The sequence below is a fragment of the Miniopterus schreibersii genome (assembly GCF_964146895.1).
Source record: "Miniopterus schreibersii genome assembly, chromosome: 1".
In the NCBI taxonomy this organism is placed as follows: Eukaryota; Metazoa; Chordata; class Mammalia; order Chiroptera; family Miniopteridae; genus Miniopterus; species Miniopterus schreibersii.
In genome coordinates this window covers 46,023,051-46,038,757 of record NC_138101.1, presented here as the reverse complement: position 1 = coordinate 46,038,757, position 15,707 = coordinate 46,023,051, and the positions used below count along the sequence as shown (strand labels likewise).

At 39.1% G+C, this 15,707-nt stretch overlaps 1 protein-coding gene across 1 annotated transcript in view; it reads left to right on the top strand.

The window, feature by feature from the left end:
* Positions 1–15,707, top strand: part of ANTXR2 (ANTXR cell adhesion molecule 2) — a 121,093-nt gene that overhangs the window by 49,942 nt on the left and 55,444 nt on the right. Inside the window, exon 12 of the mRNA XM_081161097.1 lies at positions 5,402–5,497. Within this exon, the coding sequence (XP_081017223.1) occupies positions 5,402–5,497 (96 nt within the window). The remainder of the gene's footprint in view (positions 1–5,401; positions 5,498–15,707) is intronic.

Here is a 15,707-nt window from a genome sequence, read left to right as displayed (position 1 = left end):
TGTTTCGTATCTTTTCTTTAGCTTATTCAGGTGCTAGCAAGTCTCCTCAAACTCTCTTCTAGCCAAGGTTGTCTTTTCTTGTTTTTGCAAGAAGCCACTAACTCTGCTCCCACCCCCTCCCTCGGTTTTCTTGTACTTCCTCAAGGAGGTCTTCTCAGAACCCTAGACCAGGTTAGTTCCTAGTTTGACACGTTTCTGTTGTAGTTTCCTTCCATACTATTCACATTGGTAATGATTTGTTTAAGGTTTGTCTCTCCAACTAACCTGTGGGCTTCACGAAGATTTGTCCAGCATTATGACTTTGGTACCTATTTCACCACCTAACGCTTACACAGAGGTGTGCCCAACCAGAAGTGAGAGGCGCTTAGGTTCTGCGAATGATACAGATCTCGTGTTATCATATCTAGTTCCATCTGGCCCTGAGTCTGCAGTTTGCAGCTCAGAGGACTGAAGTCTATGTATTTGACCTTTCCTTAATTTATTTATAAAGTTATGTGAACAATTAAATGATTTCCCTTTCGTGATTGAAGTCTTTCATGTACTGATAATAGTTCTGGAAAATAAAAACAAAGGAACTGGGAAAGTCTGAATTTGTATACAGTTAACTGAATGAAGGTCTGGGACCAGGCATCCAGGGCTGGGTTTCATACATTTATGCAAGTCCAGATTTGCGTTAAATTCTGTGCTTCCTCTGACCTGTGTTCCATTATGCTTAGCTTAAATATGATAAAGATTAGGCCTGTAGGTCTAGAAAGTATGTATTTTTGTTTTAATTTTATTGTAGTCAACTCTTTGGAATCAGTTGGGATAATAATATTGTTATACAAAATGCATATTGTCCCTGGACATGCATAGTGTTTTGTCAGTGTTCCTAATAGGGGCATTTTTTTAAAGAGAAAATCAATAGTTTTAATTGCCTATCATCCCCAGTCCATCTACTTCATATTCTGTTAGTATGATTTTCTGAATTTCCTACTCATGACTCATTCAAAGAAAGAAAAAACTAACCACTAAACTTTTTAGCACGTTCATACCCTCTAGCTGCATATCCTGATTTCTGAACACAGGGTTTGAATTCTAAGAAAGGAAGCCAAGTGTTCAGAAAACGCTTTTGAAAGCTGTATAGCACCCCAAATGGGGAGCACCTTCCATGAGTGCTGCTCTTGGATATTCACGCAGGAGAGGTCCGAGGGGAATGTCATGCTCGGTCCATACACGAACAGTCAGCTTGGGCCTGTCTCATACAGGCCCTTGTATCTGAAGCTGGGATCATGCATTTGTACATTTGACAACATTTCTTCCATAGGATATTCCAGTTTTTATGTACTTCTTTGACGTTCTTTTCCTGTTGTCATTCCTGTTTGCCTAGATCTTAGAGCTGAGCATAATCAAACCAGGGGAGAGCTGCATGATTGTTTTCATGGCTGTTTAGAATTCTGTATAGAAAAATGTACTTTGAGTATTTTCCTAAGTAGCCTTATGCATGTTTGAATTGTTTTCTTTGGTTTTAAGAGAACTTCGGTATTTCCTGGATGATTTCTGTAAAGTATTTCTTTTCTTTCTCTCCCTCTCTCTGTCTGTCTCTCTGTCTGTCTCTGTCTCTGTCTGTGTCTCTCACACACACACACCCCTTTCTATGTGCAAGACACTTGTTTCGATGTGAAGCTTACATTCTCATTCTCCCTAACTCTACACCAAGAAGTTGCCAGATGTGTATGTGCCTTTTTAGTTATTATTTTAAATTAATTCTTTACTGTAAATATCATGAAACAGCATCTTTGAGTGCCTTAAGAATGGTTTAATAGTAAATGGTAGAGCTCTGTGGAGATAGTGTGGGTGTGTGAAGCTTTTGTAGTTCTTTTCATTGTCTTCTGAAAGATACCTTAAATGAAATGATCAAGGATTCTAAGCGATGCTTTGGCGGTGTCTGTTTTGGTTAATTTGCAACCTAACATAAACTACATAAGTAGCTTCCATGGTTATTCCCTCTTCCATCCAGATACAAAATTAGAAAACAAATGATAGCTCTAATTGTTCATGTGTGCTTGTAGATGTACAGCATAGTGGTTAGACAGTCATAGTTTTTACAAAGCGATCCCCCTGCTATTGCCAGTGCCCACCCGGCATTGTACATAGCTATTACAATATTATTGACTGTATTCCCTATGCTGTAATTTATAGCCCTGTGACTGTTTTGTAACTACCAATTTGTATTTCTTAACCTTTTCACCTTTTTCACCTCCTGAGAATTCAGCCCCCTGAGAATTGTTTTAAAAGTTATTTTGTAATGGATTTATTAAAACGGAAAGCCTGCCAGTAATAAATATCTTTGAAATTGATTTGTTTGGGGGCAGTTTCCAAGCCACTGTGTAGTGATCTCTTTTGCTTTGTTTTTCCCTGTGATACCAACAGATTATATAGGAATGACACATTTCAAGATTTTCAGATTAACTGAACACAGTGTATTTTACCAGCACTTCCTTGCTTTTGAAAAATGCCTTTTCTTCTTTTTACAGTTATTTACAAATAACTGTTTATATAAAGATTATTATCTCTTTTTGTGCATAGGTCATTATGGGTTACACTTCAAATTCCATTATAAAATGTTCTAATTAAATGCTACTACTATTCTCACTTAAACATCAGAAAGTCTCTTAGCTTTGATCAGTGCATTTTCCAAAGTGGATTCGAGGAAATCCTGGATTTGTAGGATAGTGAAAACTATGAGAAAAAACAAATGCTTCTGTGCTGATATTAAGTTGTATTTTTTAACTCCAAAACCATGCAGAGCTTTATAAACATGCAAATGGGCAGTGATTTTCTAAGAGACATAATAGTCATGGCTTTTCCACAGAGTTTGTTGCTTTAGGAACAACTGGCTTTGTTATTTTGTGGATTAATATAAAGGTCTAATTTTAAGCAAACTGTTTAATTTCTCAGGGCCCCCATTTTCTAGCTCTTTTAATACAATGACATTCTAAGCCAATGCTGGTAGGTTCTCTGCCCGGCCCCCCAGCTCTCCATCTGTCAGCTCTTGGGATAAATGTGTCTCTCCCCCTGACTTCAGAGCTTCTACTCCTTATTTGTTTGGAATGAAAGAAAATGTATCTCTGAAAATCTGCCTTATAAAGTCCCAAATTTTCATCCAGACAGTGCATTGATTTATTATTTTCTTCCCTGAATTCTTTCCCTTAAAACAAAACAAAACAAAAGAAAACATTATTATTGGGGATCCCACAGAGAGACACCCTGCCCCCCTTGGAAACTTTAGCTTTACCCTAAAAATTCAGTAAACACTCTTCTTGGAGTTTATGGCTTTTGTAGTCTTATTTCTTGGGAGTTCATTCTCTCGGTAGATAGCCAAGCATGGGATGTACATTGGGAAGTGGGTCTTCCCGGAGCTCACAGTGAAGGCTTCCTGGGGCAGTGACTTCAGCTAAGCTTTGTAGGATGAGTGGGTGGCTGCTAGGTGAAGGGGGCTGGAGGCAGCCCAGAGAAGGGCCTTGGGGCTGGAGGAACTCGACACTAGAAAGTAAGAGAACATGACTGTGGCTTTTGTGGAGGTGGTGCTTGAGCTGCCTTGAGAGATTTTCTGATAAAGGAATGCATGCGATTGCATTCTTGCATCGGTGTGTGTATGCCATCTGCCAAGAACCACTGCTGTTAATTTTTCACCTTCTTGGTGATTTTTGATATTCATCTCCCCTATCATTAAATATATAAAGTAAATAGTATTCTGTCCTCAAAAAGTCCGGGAAAATTCTGCCTAGAGGTAATCATGCTTGTAGAAAAGTAATCCTTTCCCAGAATCAAAAGGGATCGTGGGGACCATTCCTGTAACCCAAATGGTGATTTTTTTTCTTTAAGACATAATTTAAAACAATCTCTAGCACTTTGTGGAAGATTTTATATTTATTATTGCTTGCCTTATAATAACATATGAAATAGAATATAAAACAATTTACACAATTTAAAGAATTTAAAGGAATAAAAATTGGTTTTACATTATTGTGCTTCCTGTATTATTTTCTGGTGTTTCCTAAAAAAAATAAATAAATAAAAAATAAAAAATGTATGTTGGGTGTAGATATAAGAATCATCCAAACCCGTTGAGAATTTTTTTTTTTTAAACATATCTTGATTGATTTCAGAGAGAGGGAAGGAGAGGGAGAGAGAGAGAGAAACATCAATGATGAGAGAGTCATTGACCAAGCCAGCAACCCGGGCATGTGCCCTGACTGGGAACCGAACCCCGATCTCCTGGATCCTAGGTCGACGCTCAACCGCTGAGCCACGCCCGGCCGGGCGAGAATTTTTTTTTTTTTTAATCATCACCCAGGGATATGTTTTTATTGATTTTTGGAAGGAGAAGAGGGAGAAACATCAATTGGTTGCCTCGCATACACGTCCCAACCAGGGGTTGAACCCACAACCTTTTGGTGTATGGACAGTGCTCCAGCCAACTGAGCCATCTGGCCGGGGCAAGTCTGTTGAGAATTTTTAAGACTGAGCCAAACTGACGACATCGCTGGGAAGCAGAATCTCAATGGATTGAGAAGATGCTCTGAGGAATAGCAGTTTTGCAACTTATTTTATACATTAGAATCAAAGGCCCTGGCCAGGTAGCTCAATTGGTTCGAGTGTCGTCCTGATACGCCAAGGTTGTGGGTTTGATCCCTGGTCAGGGCATATACAAGAATCAACCAGTGAATGCATTAATAAGTGGAACAATAAATCTGTGTTTCTCTCTCTCTTCCTCTCTCTCTTTCTAAAACCAATAACTAAATAAGAAATAAAGAGGAAACATTCACTAGCATTGTTTCCCCAAAACAAAACAAAAAAGAAAAAAACAAAAAATGAATCAAAGTAAGAGATCTAAGGGGGAGTTACATGAAATCCATTGTTGGCAGTTAAGAGGGCGGGAGAGAGCAAACGGGGCAGGAATCTCTGGGATTGGAGCAAACATAAAACAGAGAACACAGAGTAGTAAATAGTTAACATTTACAGCAGGGAGATGGTTCTGGTGAACCGGGAAGGAGGTGACAGTGAGGGCTTCTGGTGAGGCGCTTGTGCCTGAGGGTTCTGGGAAAGGAGATTACTCGACATTTTAAAGGTGTGTTATCTTAGATGTCTAAAGGCAGCAGACAGGCCCACTGAAGATAAAGATTGACCTTTGTCAGGGAAGCTAGAGGCCTAGGACAGGACTCCTGGCCATGACCTGTTTGTAGTTAGGAATTTTATGTGCAGACCATCCCATGTGGTGACTTTCGGTCTCTGAGTTTGCCAGGCCCCCATGTGGGCCTCCCCCGCGCTTGTCGGGTTCAGTGTGTGACCCCCTTCTCACCCACAGGGACTTGACCCTTGGCCTTGCTGACCGCCTTGTTTTTCTTTCTTCCTCCAGTCGAATGGGATTGCAGCCGTCATCGCCATTTTAGTGCTACTGCTACTCCTGGGCATTGGTTTGATGTGGTGGTTTTGGCCCCTTTTCTGCAAAGTGGTAAGTAAGAAGGATTTTCAGCTCTACCTCTTTCTTCACCAGTGAGATGTAAATAAGGCCTGCAATGTGAGTCAGCGTTACATTGTTCAACAACAGCAAAGCTTCGGTGGGCAAATTGAATTTTAATAGTTTTTAATCACTGTAATAAATTCTAGAAAACATGTGTGCCAATAAATATTTATTATAAAACTTCATCTAAAAAATATTTCAAAGTCAGGTTTGCAGGAAGAAGGGAAGAGGAAAGTAGGGGAGGTCATAGGGATGAAGGGTTTTCCACTTAAGTACAAAAGAATTTCAAGCACATTGAATATTTTCTACTGAGTTTATTGGAAGAAATTGATAATCTGTCAGGTTTTAAGTGCTTATGGAACCTTTCATTACCTCTTTGAAAGATCTACTATTTCAGAACCTTCTCTGTTTGCCTCTCAGAAAAACATTTTAGAAATAAGTCATGTGCAAATGTTAGGGTATCTGTTAAATAGTCACTGTTGAGGTCATGACAGTTTTAGTTTGTATCATTTTTCACATTTGAGTAAAACCTCTGAAAGAATATGGGTGTATATTAGCTTTCTATTGCTACTATAACATTGCCACACATTTGGTGGTTTAGCTTAAAACAATGCAAATTTATTATCTAACCATGATGTCATCACAGATCCACCATGGGTCTCACTGGGATAAGCTGGGCTAAAAGGTACGGGCTTGGATACATTCCTCCCCTGTGAACACATTCCTCCCTTACTGCTCTGGAGGAGAATCTGTTCCCTTGCCTTCTCCAGCTTCCAGAGGCCACCCGCATTCCTTGCCTGGGGGGCCCCTTCTTCGATCTTCAAAGCCAGCACCTATGCCTCTTTCTACCATTCTACTCTAGTCTCATCTCCCTCTGACTGACCCCAGCTGGGAGAGCGCCTCCAATGTTGAGGAACCATGTGATTCGGTTGGACACTTGGATAATCCAGGATAATTTCCCATCTCAAGGTCTTTAACCTTAATCACATCTGCAAAGTTCCTGTTGCCCTGTAAGGCAGTTTAGTTCTAGTTCCAGGGAATTAGAGTGTGGACATCTTCGTGGGGCTGTAATTCCGCAACTACAGGGTGGACTGTTGAGGGATAAGTGTCAGCAGGTTTCAAGCAATCGAATTCGGATTCTTCAGGCTTCATGGAAAAGATTATCCTGAAGAGGCACTTTTTCAAAGCACGCCTACTACTTATTTTGATAGTGTCCCTTTTATTAGCAGCACATTATACAGAACTTTGTATTCTGCAGATCACAGCATTGTTTTACATAATATTACTAGACTGCCCTTTTCCCTTCACCTTTGCTGACTGACTTCAGCTTCCTTGCAACACCAAGCAGTGCTTTTGTATTAGTCCTGCATTTATTATTAATTGTACTCCAGTCTGCTCTCATGAGGCAACTTTACAATCCTTTATCTCAGAGCAGTTGGCCCATGGAGGAGACACAGAATTAAACAACACTAGAGACAAGAAGCATCCTGTCTCTTTGCTGAACTAGTCAGTTTCCTGCCATAGCATTTTATGCACAAACGGCTTCCTGTGCGATCTTGATTTTCCTAGATATGACTACTGTAGGGTGGCTAGCATTCTTGAGTCTCAAATTGAAAAGTGAAACTGTGTCCTCAAATGATTTGTACTTCTTGTTTGGTTGTTGTTTTATTTTAAACTTTGCAGTGGTGGATTTTCTTCCTTCAGTACTTTGAAACTTCATGTGTTATTGACCAGAGGGCTCAAAGTGTCAAAGTGTATGTTTTTTTAAAGACACTTGGAAAACTGAAACAGGCTTCTTTGGGAGGTTGCTCGATGTGCTCAAATGAGGTCCCCACTATCATTCTGGGTATTATAGAGAGGATTCAATCATCAGGTCGTGGGAATAGATCCAGTCTAACCCTGGGACTGCAGATTGCAAATCACCCAGCCTAGGATACCTTTAAGGTGTGTTTTCAGGATGTGAGGGCTGCCAGTCCTCAGAAACATCATGCACGCTTGCTACTTTCTGGAGCTTATTTAACAGAGAGAACCACTTCTATTTTACATTTAGAAATACAGATTTAGAGAGCAGCTAGCCCTGTGTATGAGCAGATACTTAGGTCTAGGTATAAATGAATCACAGCTAATATTTCCTAAAGTAGGTTAGGAAGAAGGTAAAGGCAAACTTCTGCATTCAACCCTTAGCAATCTAATATGTGCCAGTATTCTGCTACGAACTGGGGGATACAAAAATGATCATGATATGATACGGAAACTCACATTTTAACTTGAAAACACAGAACTGTGGGCAAAATGTCAATGAAGCATTGTGAGTGCCCCAGTAGCAACACGTGTAGACACTAAGAACACAAAGGAAGAGGGATTTGCTAGAGTTAAGGGACTGTTTCAGAGAAACCTGACTAAGCTGCTGACTCCCAACTGAGTATTGAATGATGAAAAAACTGTTGGCAGTTGACGGGGGACATTTCATAGGAAGTGTGTGCAGAATTACGAGTTATTGGCATGCTTTGGGAAGGCCTCGGCTGAGGCCTAGGGTGCCAGTGAAGGATGGTTTGCGATTTAGGCGTGAACCCCATTAGGGAGAGCCCTCTGTCTTTAATTATATTGATCAAACTGGAGAGGTTCGATCAGTATAACTCCCTGAAAGAAGTGTCGCTTGCTGCTTGTCAGAGATCTGGTCCTGGCAGGGATTAAGTCTTCATCCAACTCAGCTCTGTCAACAATTGAAATGGAAAGCCAGTGACAGATAGTGCACCTTAGATGTAGCTGGAGCAAAGCATCACTAACAAAGTGTGGAGAGTTGGAGTATAACATAGAGGCTAAGTGAGCTAGAGAAAGAAGAGGTGATGTGAAAAGAAGGGGCAAAGGAGACTAACCTTGTGGGGGGGGAAGGTTGAGTGTATCAGGTGGCTGAACTACAACTGCGGGATATTTTATTTTGTTCCTTTTCGAGAACATATGTGCAATGCTGGAATTAGAATGTGGTTAAATAATTCTTAGCATTCACTTATCAGGGATCAGTTTGACTTTGACTACCTATTGTTGGCAGGAATATTACTTTTGAATGGGAAAAGGAATGCACTAATTTCAGCTTGATGTACAAATTTTCTTTTTGTTTGAGTGTATCAGTTTTAAGTATCGGTGGTAGAGACTTACAGGTAATCTTTCAGTCGAGCATGAATAAACAGCCTAAAATGTCTGTTTTCTGGCATATTTAGATCATGTCTGTGATTCGCCTCTTTGGGAGTGACATGCTCAGGAGGTCTTATCAGGATATAAAGCCTGGGGGGAAATCCCTGAACAGAGGCCTCGATATTTGTCACGTATTCTTCATTCAATCATTTCATATTTTCTGAAAATATGTTATGAAATGACTTAACCATTCCTTGTTTAGAGATTATAATTTCATGAGTATATAATAATGGCTGAAATAAGACAGTGTTACTTACATCTGAGACAGAGATTCTCAGTTGGTTTGTTTTGTGTTTTTCCTACCTGAAGGCTCGTAGAGCAGTGGCTGTCAGATTTCAAGGGTGGCTGTTCTCCCTGAGGGGAAGGAATGGGCTGGGTGAGATAGTTCCAGAGATCAGTGCAGCTTAGAAAGCCCTGTGTGGTAGGCTGACCAATGATCTCTAAAGTTATCTGGTCTTCCTTCCTGGAAACCGAATGTTACATGGCAAAAGGGACTTTACAGATGTGATTAAAGTAAGGATCTTGAAATGGGCAGATTATCCACGGTGGCTTAGGTGGGTTCCTAGACCTACCATTATATTTCATTATTTGATGAATTAATAAAAACACACATATTTCTATATCACAGATTTGATAATTATATTTTAATATAATTGGGTTTCTTTAAATCCTGTGTATTTTAATTTAGCTTAATTATTCTGAGAAGAGGTTCCATAGGTTCACCAGATTGCCAAAGAGGGGCTTAGAATGAAAAATGTTAAGGAAAAAACAACCCTGCAATAGACTCTGGACACCCAAGATGCTTTTGATGTGAGACTATTTTAAAATTTTAAATCCTGAGTTTATTTTAATGAATATTTTCAAGAATAAAAGAGAGATGATATCATTTAAAATGTTGCAGAAACCATTCTTTGTGCCTGGGCTTTCCAGGGCAAATAGAAATCTAAACCAATGATATTTGGAGAACCTTATCTAGTAATAATCATAACAAAAGAACCCTCATGCAAAGCTGACATTTTTAGGCATGACCAATAGTGAATTATGGAGTGTGTTGAGTTTGCAAACTATTCCATAAGGGGAAAAGTTCTCATTTTCGGATGAAGTTATTTCTCACCATCTGTTAAGAGTCTGCGTCCTGCTCATTGAGCACCCTCACATCCCTCTTTACAACTGCTCTCCTTTAACAAAACATCAACAGCATCCTTCCTTTTTCCTTAAAAAAAAAAAAAGGGGACAGGAAAGATTAAAAATCAACTTATGTATTGAATCATGAGTGAGATATTAGAAAGTGTGGTTGTTTTCATGATTGTTCAGCTCAGAAGGTATGCTGGGTTTGCAGCACATTTGTTGCACTGTCAGGATGGCAGAGATGACAGTCCTGTAGTTGCATCGTTCGGAATACCCAGCTACTCTGCAGAGCTACAGCTGTAAGGCTAATGAGGTGGCAAACAAAGGCTTTTGGGAGTGCCGTCAATTAGATTGTGTTATACAGCTGCAAATAAATATCTGAATATGCTGGAATGATGAATGTTCACTCTGCTCTAGTGTCCTTGGCCAAAGTTCTCCATCCTCAAGGGAATACTGCAAGCTCATTTTCCTTAGTGCCTTTAAGACATTACATAAAGATCTCATAAATCTTAATTAAAAAAAACGTTTAAAAAGTTATCTTTTTACAGCCCAATTTGCTTATAAGTAAGTTGAGCTTTTATGATGAGGAAATATCTGACTGGAGCTCTATGGAATCATTTTCTTAGCCAGCAACAGCTGTGCTGTTTTTCTAAATAGTAGTAATGCTTCTACATTCACTTGTTTTTTATTGTTGAGGAGGGCCCTTGGCGCCTTTATTGAGTTACTTTGAGAGCAGCCTGAGATAGATATATATATATATATAAATATATATATATTTATATATATATATATATTTGGAATGCACAATAAAACAGAAGTAATTTAAATTTTAATATGCCTTCCTTGCACCATTAATTAAAATGATTTATGTTTGGTTGCCTCCTTGAAATAGAGTGTGATGTTAGTACTTATTGCTTCCATGGTGATGTTTTCCAACAGAGCATCATTTACAAAACAGTATCAGACTCTTCCTGGCCTTAGTTTATTTGTTTTGACAGCAGTACCTTTACTTAACTCCTGGCAGAATAAACTCCCATAAACTCTCGCACTGTTCTTTCCAGTCCTCATTTGGCATTTTAAATAATATTTATTGTCCAGGCTTTCCACCAGTTACTTGTTTATAGTAAGAATTTGTTTTAATTAAAGATATTTTATTGATTTTTAGAGAGAGAAGTAGGGAGAGGGAGAGAGAGAGAAACATCGATGTGAGAGAGAAACATTGATCAGCTGCCTCATGCATGCCCCTTACTGGGCATTGAGCCCACAACCTGGGCATTTGCCCTGATGGGGAATCAAACCAGCAACCTTTCCATGCATGGGAAGATGACTTACCAACTCAGCCAGACAGGCCAGGGCTACAGTAAGAATCTTTGACCATGGATGTTGAAAGCATCTAATCTCATGAGATTCAGAAAAGAACTTCCCGTACACCAGTATAAGAGACGTTGTGTTATATGCTTCAGAAAAGAGGAACTGCACTTGAGCTCTGATCTTATCAAAATGAGAAGAGAGAATGAAAGGAAGACCCACCTATATTTTAAACAAATTTTTATAACCAGTACAAATGATTTCACTATTGTCTGTGGGCTCCTAGGCACTTAGATGACATTGCTGATAAACTCGACATTCGTTTTTGTCACCAGCAAGAATCAGTCCTGAAATAGTTCTTGATTTACAGTTGTTGTACAGTATCTTTATTTTCTTTTTAAATTCAGGGCAGTTCACTGTTGACAGTTCTTTTCACTCTTTTCTGAATATCAGAACATATGATTGCATCAAGCTGGCTGCAGGCTCCAGTGCTGACATTTTCTAGCGCAAAGAATGCCCACATCACTCGAACATTTGAAAAGTGTTAATGAGCAGATCAAAAGGACTGTTGCCTGAAGCAGCTAACTTTTTTTTCCTCTAAAAAATCGGCTCTCCTCCAAACTGAAATCTTCATTCTAGCAGCTAAGTAGATGAGATGTAATCCTCCCTGATGAGGATAATAACAAATGAAAAAAAAATTGGAGAAGACTCAAACTCTGCATATGGTTCATAAAGTGGTGAAAGTGTTTTCCAGAATCTTCAATACAGAGCTGAAGGATGCTAAGTGGAAAAAATCCTGGCAACTAGGCAATATTATGCCTTTTAAAATCTGCAAATTCTCATAAAATATGGTGCATATGAATACATCTTTTTCTGAAATGCATGTGTTCTTGCATTATTTAATACAAGAATGGGATTCTCATGACTGTTATTTTTAATGTATTTGGATGAACAGTAAGATTCCCTGTTCTGCCCTAGTTTGACTGAAATGTAGGGATATCAGTTGGACATAGATTTTGCTACTTTGGGCCTTTTGGCTGAGTGGCTTCAGGTTATAGTCACCCTCCTTTGTTACTTATGAGGCCACATGGTAAAGTGGAGAAAGAGAGCATATTGAAACGTCACACACACACCTGTCATTTTATTTTCTGTTCCGTCATTTCTAGGTTAGTGATGTTGGGTATGATGCGAATTAACAAGCTATATCTCAATAAAATGGGGATGATAACTTTTTTCACACAGCATAAAAATTAAACTCTATCATCTATCTATCTATCTATCTATCTATCATCATCTATCTATCTATCATCTATCTGTTATCATCTATCTTACTATTTGTTTACCCATTCGTCCATCTGCCTATCTGTCCATTCTTCTATGCATCCTAGCCAGTAACAATTAACAAATTTAAGCCTTTTCTCCCGCACTCTTTCCCTTTGCAGCCCAAACTTATTTTAAAAGGATGTCATATGGCGGAAGAAGCTGAACTCAGAATTTGAAGGTAGATGGACCTGGGTCCTGGGTTTGAATACTAATAGTAATGTTCTCTCTTAATAGATCCTTGAGCAAGTTATTGAAGTTAGCATCTCCCTCTCCTTATATTTAAATGGAGAGAAGCATAGTAATTGCACAGCGTTATGGAAATAAGAGAAATATAGTGTGTGGTAGATGACAGAACCAATAAAGGGTGGTTATTGTTGATAGTAACACTAACATACAGATGAACCATAGCTCTGGTTCAGTTCTGAAGGTGCTATTATTTGTTGTGGTTGTGTCTCTCAATTTACCAGATCAAAAGTTGATTTAGGCAGAGTTCTAAGGCCTTTGTTTCCATTGTTAATGATGTAGAAAATGTATCTTCTAGGATTTCAAAATCAATTTAAATTTATAATACGTCATGAATTTAATCATTTGAAAAAATTAATTACATAATTTTTTTCTAGAGTAAGGTGAATACAAATGCGTTTGGACATATGGCCTACTTAATTGTGGAAAGACCTAGAAGCAGAAACCCTGGTAGAAATACTATGATTTGTAGTTTGTTGTTTTTTTTCTAACATTCTATTAGAATGTTCACGTTCGTAAGGACCTACAATTAATTGAATTGATTTTCCAGATGAGGAAACTTAGGGTAGTCTTGCATCTTTCCACCTACCACTGAGTTCTTTTGTTCTCTGGCTTGATTGGCTGAAATAAATTCAATGCCTCATTTTCTTTGGAACAAGCAATATTTCAGTTTCACGGAAATCATCTTTGTTTATCACATGTTTTTTCTTTCCTATTTTTCTTATAAATTTAGATGTTGGCTATGAGCCTTTGAGACGGTTCTCAGCTATTTCCCTCAGCTTACTTTTCATTCGTATTTTCACTACCTGCTGTTTGCAGAGCACTTTATTAGGCACTGCTGATATTTATAAAGGAGGAGAAATGAGTATTGCCCTTAAGAAATCTACAGTCTTAAAGGGTAATTGAAAAACTTCAAAATAAACATATAAACCCATGTTAATGAAGAATGAGTGGTTCAACTGCGCAGCAAAATATAGTTTTAGAGGTTTTAAAGCTTCCAGATACAGCAGTAGTAAGCCGGTTGACTAGTCTGTGAAAGCTCGTTAGGACTTAACATGGAAAGGGCCACTTTATTTGGGGGAAGCTTCAGTCTGTCTGGAGTAGAGGTACATGTAAAAGGATGCTTGTAAATAGGGGTTTAGGACCGAACTACACCATGCTGAGGCATTTGAACAATGAGAATAGAAATGTACTGAAATGAGATCATGTAAATGGGCTGAAAAGGAGCTTTGATTTTTCCAGGTTGTGGCTTATGAGACCAGATAAAGGGTCTCCGGTAAAGCGAAAGAATGCAAGGATACCTCTCACTGTCCCGGTGTGAGTTTGTCAGCAGTGATCATATAAGGATTGAAATCTTGTTTGTCTGTATCAACGCTAAAACTAGATGCTATGCAGGGTAATGAGTATGACATAAAAAACGGTGGAGTTATGGAGGGGGGTGTTCAGTAATTCTTGGAAGGTCTATACAACAAGGTTAGGGGTACTATTTATGTCCTCAGAAATTTATATACCAGTGCAAGATGCACAGGTAATAAGCAGAGTAAATTTTAAATCCTCGCAAGGAAATGAAATTGAGTTTAGATATATTACACTCAGACTTAGTGGAATGAAGGCTGTACCTTGGACTTTTTCTAGTGAGAGGACTTCAGAGAACACTTTATGGAATTTGCAAAATTAAGAGTGGAAGCATGATTTGTAAGGTCATTCCAGTGCAAGTCAGTAGCACATTGATTTCACTTGTGGTCATTGGAACCGTTGACCCATTCTGACCAGAGAAGTGATCAGTTAAGTTTCTGTTAGAAAAATATTGACATGGCTACATAGGTTAGAACGAGGGATGGATTAGGGATAGAGAAATAAGCTAGGTGTCTAATTTAAATAAGGAGAGCATGTAGACATAGATGGCAAAAAAAGGACTTATCAGTGTTATCAATACGTTATTAATTAAAATGCATAAAACAGGAGTGAGGACTGGTGGGGTGCTTCTGTTTTCCCTGAGCGCCATTCATTTACTTGTAATGCATTGGCCACACTTAAAATGCTATCAGGAGTTCTGGAAACCACACTTTGACATGTGGATCAAATGAGTACATAGTAATGAAACGGACCGAGATGAACAAGTAACTCAGAACCACTGGATGAGAAATGGTTGTGATGTTTAGCTTCGAGATGAACAGACTCAGTAGTTAGGTGGTTATCCTCACAGTATTAAAAAATAGAGACCGCCCTCCTCTGAAAGAAAAATTAGTTGTGTTTCCACATCTTAGGTCAAGACTAAAGAGCGGGAACTACAGAGGGGAGGCTTTGGCTTCTTTTGGGGAAAAAACTTTCAAATGCTGTGAGTTCCTTGCCAGTGGAATGAATAATTTTGTGGGGTAGTAGCCAATTTCTCTTTATTGCAGGAGGTCAAACATAGTTGGACTACAACTTGGTGGGAATTTTTTACAATATTGAAGTTTTGGTTGAATGTGCATCAGGGAAGTTGAAACATGTTATACTAGATATTTGCAAGGTCCAGAGAATCTTGAGTTTATGATTTTAGGTAGTGACAGTGGAAATGTAATACAAAGAATCTGTCCTTCGTCCCTGGTTCCTCCTCTTCGTTTCCCCCTCCCCTCCCCCATCCCCAGTCCCCCTTCCCCTCCCCCTTTCCCCCCTCCCATTCCCCCTCCCCCCTCCCCCCTCCTTTCTCTCTCCTTGTTCCTTCCTCCCCCCTCTTTACTACCTTTCCCGCCTTCCTCCTTTCCTCTTCTTCTTCCTTCCCTTTTCTCCCTTCCTTTCTTCTCTGGTACAAAATAAAGACTTAACTAAGTGTTGGGAATACAGTGAGGAACAAAAACGACATAAAACCCTTCCTTGTGGAAGTTAGTTTTTTGGAGCTAGAAAATATTATCTACTCTGATAGGTGTAGGGAGCAAACAGGCGTCCATGCGTGCAAAGGGCATCTCATCTACTTGGGGGAAAAGAGGGGATTTCACAGAGGAGGAATATTTCGAAGGATCTATCG